This window comes from Rhamphochromis longiceps, linkage group LG13 (assembly GCF_057381845.1).
Source record: "Rhamphochromis longiceps isolate RC_006_pf linkage group LG13, R_longiceps_female_GT1.1, whole genome shotgun sequence".
Lineage (NCBI taxonomy): Eukaryota > Metazoa > Chordata > Actinopteri > Cichliformes > Cichlidae > Rhamphochromis > Rhamphochromis longiceps.
In genome coordinates, this window is record NC_140569.1 from 21,451,387 (window position 1) to 21,464,193 (window position 12,807).

Genomic DNA, 12,807 nt, shown 5'->3' on the forward strand with positions numbered 1-12,807 from the left:
TATGCCAGGGCCACTGTGGCAGCAGGTAGGGCAGCTTTTTAACACTATCTATTTGCTTCTGGATGAGGAACTCAATAAATTCACAGTGAAGTTTCTGTTTGTTTTACGCTTTGACTTTTCGCCTAAAGCCCGTACTGCATACTTTGAGCCAAGTTGTATCCTCTTGAAAAAAATTAACATTTTGAAAGCAACAGTGGAGTGGAGAAGTCCACATGGCAATAATGGGTAACTTGATTGAAAACTAGCATGTTATTGAGTATTTAACAATAATGCAAAGGTACACTGCAAAATAAATCAATGAGACCAGAAGATTGTAGTGGTAGAAAATGCAAATGTGCAAATTATGATTAAAGACTTGGTGATACCTTCATTGTTTTTGGGCATGTCCAGACAGAGTTCAGTTCAATATACTTGTTTACACAGTACTGGCTTAATATGGCAAATATCTTCATTTGACATCAGTTTTGATCAGCTTTAAACAACAACAGCGATTCATTCACATCTATGCGCAGATAGGTGCGTATGAGAATTTATGACGAGCCATATAAAAATACTTTTAAATGCAAATGGAAAAATATAAGTAAGCAAATATAATGTATTCAAAAAGAAGCTTGCGTTTGAGACTAGAAAAGCAGCACTATCATTTGATCAGTTGATTTATATTAATGGCCCCAATGTGAAAATGCGGTTTAAGAATTCAGCAGCTTTTCTCATGTTCACATTTAATATAGATTTCATAGGAAGATGAATTTGTAATTTGAGTGATCACTCCCTTTCGGGCATGTCTGTCATTGCTTAAAAAAACAACAACAACAAAAAAACCCAACATGTGACTGTACTGTATCTCTGAAAGTGTCATTTTGTCTAGAGGCCTCCTGCAGCTTCACTCAGACAAAAGCAGATTAATAGTATACTGCTGTCTCTGACTCCAAAGACAGATATCGGGATCAAAAGATTAGAGGGATTTTCCCGTAGGATTTTTGCCTTGTTTAAATACATTTGCTCCTGACTGTCAAAGGGTGTTTGTGAAATTCGTTGACACCAAACTCCTCCTTTAACGGGATTCATCCTACAGCACAAATAAACACATTCAAATTTCCATGTCACACACACAGACACCCACACATGCAAACTTGTGTTTAACTGAGCTACACCACATGTTTCTTACAGGAGCATATTAAGCTGGCATATGGAAGTTACAGTATATAAAATGCATAACATATTGCTGTTCTGTTGACATGCAATCACTACCCTGATTATGCAATATTATCTCATATGTGTATGAGATCTTGCAGATATGAGGTGTTCCACACATATATTTTTTTCCTTATTTTCACCACTGGAGACCTTTTAATACCTTGGTGTAAAAATATATTTCAGTTTCCATAATACAATTCATAGCATTTTCTATATAGTCTGGATGACTTGAGCACCCTCAAACAGATATAGAACCAAAAGGGTACTTCTGCCTCTCCTCCTGCCATATACCCTGTCCCACGGTTTTAAAATAAGTGAGCCGAGACAGACAGACAGAGAGAGAGAGGCAAAACTGATCACATATCTCTGCCTTGGTTCTCACCTTCATGCAGGAATAAAACTGCTTAGAAGCAAAACTCTTTAGATTTCAGACTGTAGATGATATTTTCACTTTGAACATAATTTACCTTTGATGCTGCTGGTTGGGTGTCATCAGTCACGAGCGGCGGCTGAAATGCTAAAAACAAGGCAAAAGTGCTGCGCCGTAATTTGAAATCCATCACTCCGGCGATAGAGGGAAGACAAATCAGTTTTCAGGGAGAGTTTTCATCACTTCCCAAAAGAGAGTAAAGGTTGCACAAATGAACCCATCTTTATGGTAATCCAGTCTACATCATGTGTAGAAGTTCAAGAGGCAGTCTGCATAATGTTTAAAACGTCTTCTTGAGTCCAAAAAACAAACAAACAAAATGTAATATGAACTACAAATTAAATAAAAATGGGATTCAAATGGTAACTCAGTCAGAACAGATCACTGGTTTACACTTTTGCTTTGTGACATTTTTGTATAGTTTTGTCTTTTTTTGCCACTTATAATGGAAAAGGATGTAGCTTAATGTTAACAGTACTAAGAGCTTAGCTGTGGTTAATGCTCAGTGCACTTTATTAATGTTTTTTTTTCTAACTTTAGCTTAAGAGCCACTCTTCAGATAGGGATTTGCCACACGTCAACAGTGGCAGCTGCGGCAACTAGTTTCTTTAAGCAACTGCTGTGCACATTTTCTTAGAACAGATGCGTAGTGAGCGTTGGCATATCTCGCTTCAGCATGAAGCTATGAGCCCTGTCGCAATAAGTTACAAATATGCTGAGCCTATATATATATATACACAAACTTGAAGTTTACATTAATTTCTTAATTCCTCTGCTTGGACTAATACTCCTGCATCAAAAAAAAAAAGATTGACTCTACATCTGTAATACTATCCTAGATATCTTCTACCCTGGGATTAAGGTTATTAGAATTCTGTATAAGCTTTTCTGATTATCCTCTTGGATCATTCCAGTCCACAAGATGTAAAAGAATTGAGAGACCCCTGAGCACATCTGCTCGCACAATCCTCTCTTTTCGTCTATCTCTTTGGAAATATCTGAGTTGGACTATATTATCCACCTGCCATCTGCCTGAAGTAAATATGCAGCTAGGCACAATACATCACAATTTGATTGATTAGGTTCTTTTCAAAATGTTACCATTTCAGAAAATTTTCCTCCTCACTGTCTTACAAAGGGTTTGATAACAACACCATCACCCCTCTTGTATCAGCCCAGTAAAGAATATGGTACATCCAGCAGCTACTTAGATTATAGGTCAAACACTGGAATTAGGTTAGCCTGGCTGTATCCAGTGGCACCAAAATCTGTCTGCTTTTATATTTTAAGCTCCTAAAGTTTGTCCGATGTATTTGTGCTCTCTTGTGCCTCCTTCAAGTGCCGTGTACGTTCCCTGACTGTAAGAAGGTGTTATATGACATATTGCAGAGAAGGCATGTCTTAAATGGTACCAAACACTGACAACAAAGTGTAAAATAAAGTGTAAATATAATATGTCTTAAAAGTGTGAAAATATAAGTCCAATGTGGGAATCAAAATCTAACCTCTTAGGCAAAGGTTAATGTCACTCCTGCCAACTTTTGCCTTCAAAGATATCAGTGAATTAACAGATTATATTTTTTGGCTATTTTGAGTTAAAGGGTTAAATTTAACCTATTCTGGTCTCTGCCTGTGTTGAGGTGCCCAGTGTCAGCGGGGCGATACAATAAAAAGGTAATATGAACAGATCCTTGCCTGGAAAGCATGCATGTGTCTTGTGAGCATCTGAGATAGTGAAGATATGAATTAGCAACAGCAGAAATATCCACAGCTGTGGGCGCTATCAATTTCCATCAGAGTAGCTGGTCACTCTGCCCGTTTCCTCTCTCTCCACACTTACTGTTGCTTGAGAAGGATAATGGGGTAGAGGGTAAGCCGTGTAATGCCACTAACACTCTGGTAGAAAGATGCATTAGGCTTGGCTATGCTACTAAGAGATGAGCCTTCACTTGCATTCATTATTCTTGATTTGGTCTAAATTGTAATTTAACAACAAATTGATCCTGTGGTAGTGCTGACCTTTGCTGCAAGGCTTTTACATTTTCCCTTAAAATGCCTGCGTGACGAGGGATTTTAGAACAGCCTTCCTGCTACTATTTTTCAAATTGACAACTGCGCATTGGGCCGGGAATGGATTTGGTGTGTTTTGTTCTCTGTTATTGGATGTGTAGTGATGACATTTAGAGACGGATTTAGGGAGATTTCATAGTTTTTCGTGTTATGTATTGAATGCATCGAAGCATTTGAGCAATTTTACACATTCACTTTACTAGTCAAGAGAAGTATTAGTCAACTAAAACAGTTGTATAATATGTTCTGAGGCTCTGGAAGGAGATCTGAAAAGAAAAATAAATAAATAAAACTCCCTATTCTACTCTTAAATATTTATCATACACTTGTTTTGGATATGGAAAATGTGAAAGAAGTAGAGTTGTCACAGTACTAGAATTTTAAACTCGATATTGATACCCAAGAAAAATACTCAATAATCATTTTCAATATTATGTGGGGAAAAACAATATTTACGTTATCTAAGCTAGTGCTGTGCCTCTAGGGCATAGGTGTCAAACTCTGGCCCGCGGGCCAAATTTGGCCCGCAGCCTAATTACATTTGGCCCGCGAAGCCATACCAAATTACTATTAGAGCTGGCCTACTGGTATTATACAGCTAATATATATATTGTTTAGTATTAAGCTTTGCTTGTTCCATATTCAGTTTTTCACCAAAACGTGTTTGAGTCCATAAGAAAAGATTCATTTTTATATCTGGAGGAAGATTTTTTTTTCAATAAATATTAACGTTAGCCCACGACTTTGTTCCAGTTTTAAAATTTGGCCCACTGTGTATTTGAGTTTGACACCCCTGCTCTAGGGGGACTTGGCACCATGTTTTTAACTAGAGTAGGTAAGCTAGGCTGTCACTGTTTCTGTCTAGTTGCTGGTACACATTTCTCTGCTTCTTGTCTGGGACTTTAAAAGAAATGTAACACTTTTTAGACACAAATAACTGTGTTATCCTGTTAAATTAATGTTGGGCATTATTAAGATGGGCAGGACTCACTTGCTGCCTGACATTTGGTGCCTAGCTCCCATTTTAGTGTTTTAGTCATAGCTGCTAGCAGCTTCCTTAATAATAACAGATGGCGCTATAGGAAAACCTTTAAAAGTTAAACAGCTACTGTTAAAGTTTGGGCAGGTCAGGTTAACATTTGTGATACTAATTAATTTCTTAACTATTAATTAATTATTCCTTATAAACTCTTGTTTAACGCTAACTAGTGAGGGCGAGGCTGTGTGTGTGTGTGTGTGTGTGTGTGTGTGTGTGTGTGTGTGTGCCTGTCTGCAGAGTTGTGGGAATTTTTGTGTCAACAGGAGGAGGCAAAGATGGCACTGTTGGTATCAATACTATTGCAAATGAGAATAATACTACAGTAATTTTTTAATATCGATGGGTATCTCTGTATAGATTTTGACAACCCTAGAGAGAAAAGGCTGTTTATGTAGCACTACAATAAATGGGAACTGTGGGAGCTCAGACTCAAAGGTCTGTGAACTACCTGAAGAGGTACTCAGGAAAATCCTATTCAGTCCAAATGGCATCTCTCAAGAATAGTAGATAGTGAATAGAAACCTGTCTTTATTTGTGGTCATGCCCCATCGTAACTTCCAATGTTGGCAGTCAGTGAGTGAGCTCTGGGATTGAAACTTTTCACTCTTCTTGTACTGAGTAGCCAACATGCTGAACTTTAGACTGTTGCAGTTTACTGGCATGACAGTTGATAGTTCATAATTTTTATATATAATATTTTTGAGCAGTTGTTTAAAAAAAAAAAAAAAGCAAACATTTGACAGTTAAAGTTCTCTGTGTCTTTGTTAAATGATGTACAAATACCCACAGAATTTCCAGCTATGAGACTTTTTCAGTTTCAGGTTTTCCACAGTGAATATTTGCTGCTGACCTACTTTTTCAAAGCAAAACTGGCACGATAAACTACTTCTTTTTGTGGATATGTAAAATGGAACTGAACGGCTTCATTATGAAATCTTGCGTTCTTAATAATTCATCTTACTGAACTTTATTTAACAAATTACTTTATTTAATCACGCTGATGGTATACTTTAGATATTTTACATAATGCTCTTATTTTAGTGACTCTGTCACATCATAACTGACCGCTCTACCCAGTACGCCCAATATTGCGAGACAGAACTATGTTACATAAATAATGACTGCATGAAATATAAATGCAGAGCACTGTGGTGTCATAAAGCAACAGTATTCTGACTTTCACATTTTATTTAGCTGTGATTTCGCATAGTCTTTAAGACAATTTAGGGCAAATAATATTATTTATTTTCCTGCTGTGGATCATGGTAACAGCAGACTAAATACAGACAAGGAGGTATGTGGGGGTTGTCAGCATAAGAGCGAGGGCATGCAGTTGAACCTTTACTCAGCCTTCACAGTTATGTCTTAATAAGCAGGATCTAGCACTACGATAATGGTTGTTGATTATTATGTCTTTGCAAAGCAAAGGAAAGACACAAAACACAAGTATTTGACCAATATCCTGAATGCCTTTGTAAATTTCTGTGTATTTTGCTTAGTAAGCCAAAGGGATTCCTTAATCATCCTTAACGAGTCCTTAATCACACGTGCAATCTAAAAAACTCAAAGACAGAAAACATTAAAATGCTGTTTTTCAAAAATATAGTATCCATTTAACAGGTGCACTTCATACAAAGCTAAAACACTGCAATGCTGATGACTGTAAGCACAGATGACAAAAAGCTGATTCAGGCAGACATGATCTTATAAAATTGTCAAATGGCAGAGAAAATGAATTATATCTATTGCTGGATGCTGGGTCTAGTGAATGTGACACATGGTCCTTTATGTGAAGTGCATTGTCACTGAGATCCTGCCAAGACTACTCAGCCAACTGCATCCAGACACACTGTAGAGACACGAGTGCCTTAATGACATTTTGTACAGCTAGATGACGGCACCTTGTGTGTTGAAACAGTGGACAGAGCATTGTTCGTTTTCCTTTCTATATGTCTCACTTTATATTTAATCAGCTGTCACAGTTTTGAGTTCACAGTCAGGAGGCTAAGGATTCTGTAAAGGGTCAGAATAATGTCTGCAGGAGGCAACGAGAAGAAGAAAATCAATTTATAGATTTATGTCCAATCCTTGTTGCTGTTATCCTCCAGATGTTTTATTCAGTGAGGCATTAACTTGAATAGTAATGTAATTATTTTCCATGAGCCATACACCATGTGCATGATCAACAGCGTAAGACCATCAGCGATGGAGATCGTATGATAGACAGTTGAGTGCATTTTGGTGTAGTGTTACCAGCACAATAGCACTGGGATCACTTTGTCAAGGGGATTAAATGGATTTAAGTCTCTGGATTAGAATGTAACCAGCTGGGTACATTTGTGAAAGAAAGTTTGCGTGTGTGTTTGTGTGTGTGTGTCAGAGAGAGGCAAAACATGGCATGTTTTAATGGTTTCTGTCAGCTAATACTGAAGTTAAAGGAAAACTTCTTTTCTACTAAGCACCTTAAGAAACACTGGACCCCCCTTCATGCTTACTAAAGGTTTGATTCATTAACTTTGCTCAAACCTTTGGACCAAATTTGCTATGAATAGCTGTTAGACTTGCTCCCAGTATTCAAATCCAGATGTGGTTTAGAATTACATGAGGATAACGTGCTCACATCAGATTTAATATAAGAATATGAAATGCATGTCTCTCAAGCTTTACTTGTGCAATAGCTATTAATAATTATTTCTCAAAATCATTTCTTAATTTGATTGTGAACATCATCATTAGAGGAAGGGAATCACTATAATAGTGTTAATTGTGCAGTAACCCCACAGGCTGCACAATCTTTCACAAGCTATCAAATAAGCAGTCCTCCTGCATAGATCACTCACCGAATTTAAATGTAATACAACAAAGACTGCTATCACTGTATTGCACACCGCAGTGAGTCAATTATTAGTTACCTGTTAGTTATTGTGGCAAAATGTTTCAGTCAATGTTGGTCTTTGGGGTCTTGACATCAGCCAGTGTTCTTGTTTCTTTCACTTTTCTCATGCAGCTTCATGCTTGCCTTGTCAGAATGCTTTTTTTCAGCAGCCTGCTTCTCATTTTCAAGCAACGTTTTTTGTCAACATACTGCATGCGTGTATATTTTTTAAAGATCGGCTCTTTTCACAGAGGCCACTGTGACATGTCAGCGGAGTAAACACAGATGTAATTGATAAAACGATGGCCCCATTTAGTGCGCCTCAGCCATTTGTTTGAGCTCTGGCCCATCTGGTTGGAACCGGTCCATAATTAATTTGATTAATTACACCTGTGTTTAGCCTGCGACGGTCCGATCAAAAAGGCCCCTCTGAAAATGGCCTATAGAATCTCATTTATCTAAATGTCCTGTATTTTCTTAAATTTGGAAAGTTTTATCCACATCTGGCTACATTTTAAACAAAATTAAACCATTGTAAGGCAAATGCACAGTTCAGTACTGAAGGACAAGGATAAATGAGGCTCTAGTATGAGTTATACATATTATCAAAAATATTTCAAATTCCATCAAATGAAATCAATCTAAATTTTTACCAAAACTGATGTGGTCGTATTATACAACGAGTGAAGTCTTTAATTGTGATAATTTGGATTGATTTTGTGTGCATGGTGTCTGATTTGGAATGGGAACCAGTGGTGATGGTAAGTTTCGGTCAAAATAAATCTGGGCAAGAAACCATATTAAAGAGGTAGGAGTTTATTTAGCAGCGGTCCCTATTTGGTCGCATGGTTATTGTAACTGGATTGATCACACAACCATGTTTCTTTGTCTTCTATATATATATACATTGCATGTTGGTGTTTTCATGATTTTTGGTTAATTTTTTTAATCCAAAGTTAAAAGTCTAATAACTGTGTTCTCATCACATTTATTTATTTTCTATATTTATTTATTAGATCCTTTTGTATCTGTCTGGTGTTACATTTTAATGATCAAATATTAAATACTATTGCTATGTATCAGTGATGAATAGTACTGCTGACTGATTATATATTATTATTCTTTTCATAGGAAATGTGTGGGTCCTTACGCATCCTTACGTGATTATTTTTGCATGTTTCCAGTCAAATCATTTTGTTAAACTCATTTATTTCCTTGCTGTTAGCATGTTTTCTGCACTTGTTTGCTATTAGTTTGCTAGCATATACTTCTTCACCTATATCTTTCATTTGAGACCAATTTCACATGTCAGTTTTGAGGTTTTTTGTTTTGTTTTTTTCACTTCCACAAAACTCACATTGTTTGCCAAAAATTAGTGTTAGGAGAATTTCATCCGGGAGGCAATCTCCTTTTGTATTGCCCGTATGTGGTCACTGGTCATTGCCTTCACTACTGTGACCAATTCACCTGAATAAGTGACACGAGACTCCACTGCCGGTTCGGAAACCTCAGAGGCATTGCTTTACCGCAGCCGGCTCAATTTATTTAGGTTATTTTCTGTTGCAGCGTATTTCATCACATGCACCGGCTTTTCAGTCAAGAAAAACAAACTAGATTTCACTGAGCTGCTGGAGTAAATAGTTGTTGATACAAAAAGTTGCAGTTCATTATTTTAAAAAAACGTCAAATAAAAAAAGTATTTAACAAGCTTAACAGAACACTATGAAACCGCCTCAAGTTTCAATATAATGGACTTGCTTGATAGAATTAAATTCTTTGAAGTCGTTTCAAATGTTCAAAAGTTCACTCAGAGCTCTGTCCTGTATTCCAGGTCAATGCACGGACAAAAACACGTGTACGTGCTTTAGCGTTTCCTCTGCAGGGGTTACAATAGGTCACTTGCATGTGATGTTTAATGCCTTGCATGGTGATGACATGCAATGGCCAGTACTAGTCTGCATGCTGCTTAATGAATATCTTACTCTTTTTCTCTTTGCCTGTCTGTGCTTCCAGAAGACAACTATAATGAAGGTGGGTATTGTAATTGAAACTGGTTCTATTTTTTTCTAACACATTGTTATGGCTAAGGCTTCTCAGTGTTTTATAAGGGTAACAGTATCGCTGTTACTGGAGTGGTAAGTCTGATTAATTAAATTTTCTCTGTTATTTCTGGGTATTTAAACAATACTCGAACATCACCATAGCCTTCACAGCCAAGACATTTAAAAATGTATATTAAACGGATCTAAGGGCGTTAAAGGGTCAGTAAAATATCTTATTTAAATGGGTACAAGCACTGATATTAGCATGTCCATTTATTACTCATATCACAGTGATTCTTTTTGCATGAGATTGCAAAGATTAGATTTTTTTATATGTAGTTTTGGAGAATGGAATTGGATATCCTTTTTAGTTGAAGACCTACCCAGAGGGTTAACTGTGAATACTTGTACAGCAATTCTGTGCCTGCTTTGATTGCCTCATTTAATCAATAGTCTACTTTAGGACCATGTGAACCAGATCTGATACTAGTACGGGCTAGTAGCACCAAATTATTACTCTAAGAAACACTGACAAAAGAAAGATTGAAGCAATTATTGAGCGCAATATTGGCTAAAAAAATGTTTTTTAATAAATTCATTAAAGATGCACATTTAATAAAGTAAATGCAGATTTTTGTTGACTGAAATCTTTGTTCGTGGTTATCAAAACTCAAAATTTATTTGGTTGAATCTTGTTGGTAAGTATATTGTAATAAAAAGGAAAAGGGCATCTTAATTTATTCCATGCAGACTTTTAACACAATGACAGCTTCCTTATTATTAAGCAAGGCTGGTCATGTTGTTTGTATTGAGATTAATTTTAAAATGAGTATTTGAGATGTGAAGCTGAAAGGCTAAGCAGAACACACGATTTATAACAGAAAACTGCGTCAGAAGACATCTTCATCTTTTTTACCCGTATGATTTTGTTTGAATATGAATCAAATATTAGCTGAACGCAGGTCTATATTTGAATAGCGATTGCTCTTTAAGGGTGGTAGGCGGAATGATGATCTTAGAGCACAAAGATCAGCCTGAATTTAAATTTCTGAATTATATCTAGTAAGTGGATGATGATGATGCATTGCAACCTGCTTCGGTTGACCAAATGCTCATCTTGCTGACCCTGTCTATGCATCCTCCTATTTCTCTCCTTCCCACTTTTTCCCTATCCACACTCCTCAAGAAACACAGACATCTGCTCTGAAAGAGATGCCTGCGTGTCAGTGTCACACAGCTTCCCATTATCCCTTGTTCTCTGCTGACTGTGCTCTTGTTTTCCTTTAAGGTCTGGCACACCTGATGATGGGCGACCAAGGTATGAGCTCTGTTCCTTTTTCCAGCGATTCCCCCATTTGTCCCTCTTGCTCCCATTGTGCTCAGAAGTGTGTGTGCGTGCCTGTAACTCTTACTTAACATCCAGGCTTGAAGCTTCAGATATGGGCTGTCAATTCACTTATACTGACTGACCTGGCTAATTTTCACTCTCTCAGTGACTTTTTTTTCCCTCCCCATCTTTTCAAGCTCATTTAGCTTTCTATTCACGACTCTGCTGTGTCGCCATTTGTTTCCATCTTTCTTTCGTTTTAATTATTCTAATTTACTTCATGTTCTTTTGTTTACTGGGAATGTGGTTAGAGTAACGAGACACTTCCATCAGCATCATTTGAATGTAATGCATGGTGGTGGTAAATGGCTTACTGAAATTTTAAGCTAATCTTCATCTGTCCTCGCTCCTGTAATGCATGTAGCGATTGTCTGCACAGAGTCTGTCCATTCTGTTTTTGTGATCCTGCACATCTTTATTATGTAGCACAGATAGAATGAGAAGTTTTGGTTTTATTTTTCATCATTATTCCCATTACAGTTACACATTTCCTCTCTTCTGATTGCACATATTTGTAGTCATCAAGCCTCTTGCTCCTGTCCTCTGTCCTTTTCCGACGTGACCATGACACTTATTCGTGTCTCCTCTCCTTTTGTTCTCCCTTTTTGTCTGGAATATGCTTTCTTCATGGACATTTCATCAAATTTCATAGGTAAAAGTAAAGGTACTACCCTTTTAATTCTGAGTTTTCATTGAACTAAGCTAGCCATGTTTGTGACATTATATACTCATGCTGAATGAAGTATATAAAGTCATTGGCATTTTTGAAACTTGCTTTTTCAACCATTAATGAAAGCTTTTCAAGGTAGGTGCCACTTTCGCTTCGTGTTCACACTTTTAAGCTGCGCCATTTGTTCCTTTCTGCTTGTGCATGGGGATCATAAACAAGTCTCACATGGGCATATGAACACACTAGTTTCTGTCGTAGTTCCAGTACACCACCACCACCACCACTGGGGTAACTACAAGCTTTCTGTTCAAATCATGATTTTTGGGGTTGTGAGTGAGGCTTGATCATAGTGTTGTGGGCCTCCCATCCTGGCTGTGATCCTCACCTCTTCTCCCTGTGGGGTAAGTGGACTTCTGATCTTTCCCATTTGACTCTCCTCCTCAGGGCAGAGAGGGGAAGCTTGGCTTCTAAGGTCCCTACTGAGCATTCAAGGTAAAACTTTGATTCTTTCAAGTTGAAGTAAAGCTGGAAGCTATATAAGTCCTCTTCAGCTTACATCAGTGTAATGCAGTTTAATGTTTGCTAATTAGAAAATAATGTTTAATAATACTTTATAACTCAATTGAAACATAATAAAGACTGATTTTGACAATCAGTCTTTCCTTTTGCATTCTGAAAATACATTTTTTCTTGCTTTTGCTTGACCTTTGTCTTAAAACTGACTGTGTCATTCGTTCTGATTGTAGAAATTCCTTGCAAATTAGTTTGTAACATTTTTGTTTCTTAAGACCAAATAGAAAAATATCATGATAATGCTGTCTCTTATCATGTACTTGTGAAGCATCATCTAAACAGGTAAGTCTTCCAAGTGACCTTTAGACGTACAGTGTGAGGAATTATGTTGTTGGATTTTGTGCCATCAAATGCCATGCTACTAAAGCTGCAGTGCTATTTGTGACCAAACACACATACACACACAAACACACCATGTTCTTATTACAAGGAAAGATATTGCATTGGCTTAAATTAAATTTGTGGACAATTACCTTAAGCCAAACCACAATCCCCACTTGCCTTAACTTAACCTTCAACTAAGT

General features: G+C 37.1%; 1 protein-coding gene across 1 annotated transcript in view; it reads left to right on the forward strand.

Annotated features, from left to right (window-relative positions):
* The window catches only part of LOC146655798 (neurexin-1a-like), a 282,074-nt gene that overhangs the window by 10,831 nt on the left and 258,436 nt on the right, over nucleotides 1-12,807 (forward strand). Inside the window, exons 3-5 of the mRNA XM_085428418.1 lie at nucleotides 9,625-9,642; nucleotides 10,942-10,971; nucleotides 12,155-12,202. Coding sequence (XP_085284544.1) covers nucleotides 9,625-9,642; nucleotides 10,942-10,971; nucleotides 12,155-12,202 — 96 coding nt within the window. The remainder of the gene's footprint in view (nucleotides 1-9,624; nucleotides 9,643-10,941; nucleotides 10,972-12,154; nucleotides 12,203-12,807) is intronic.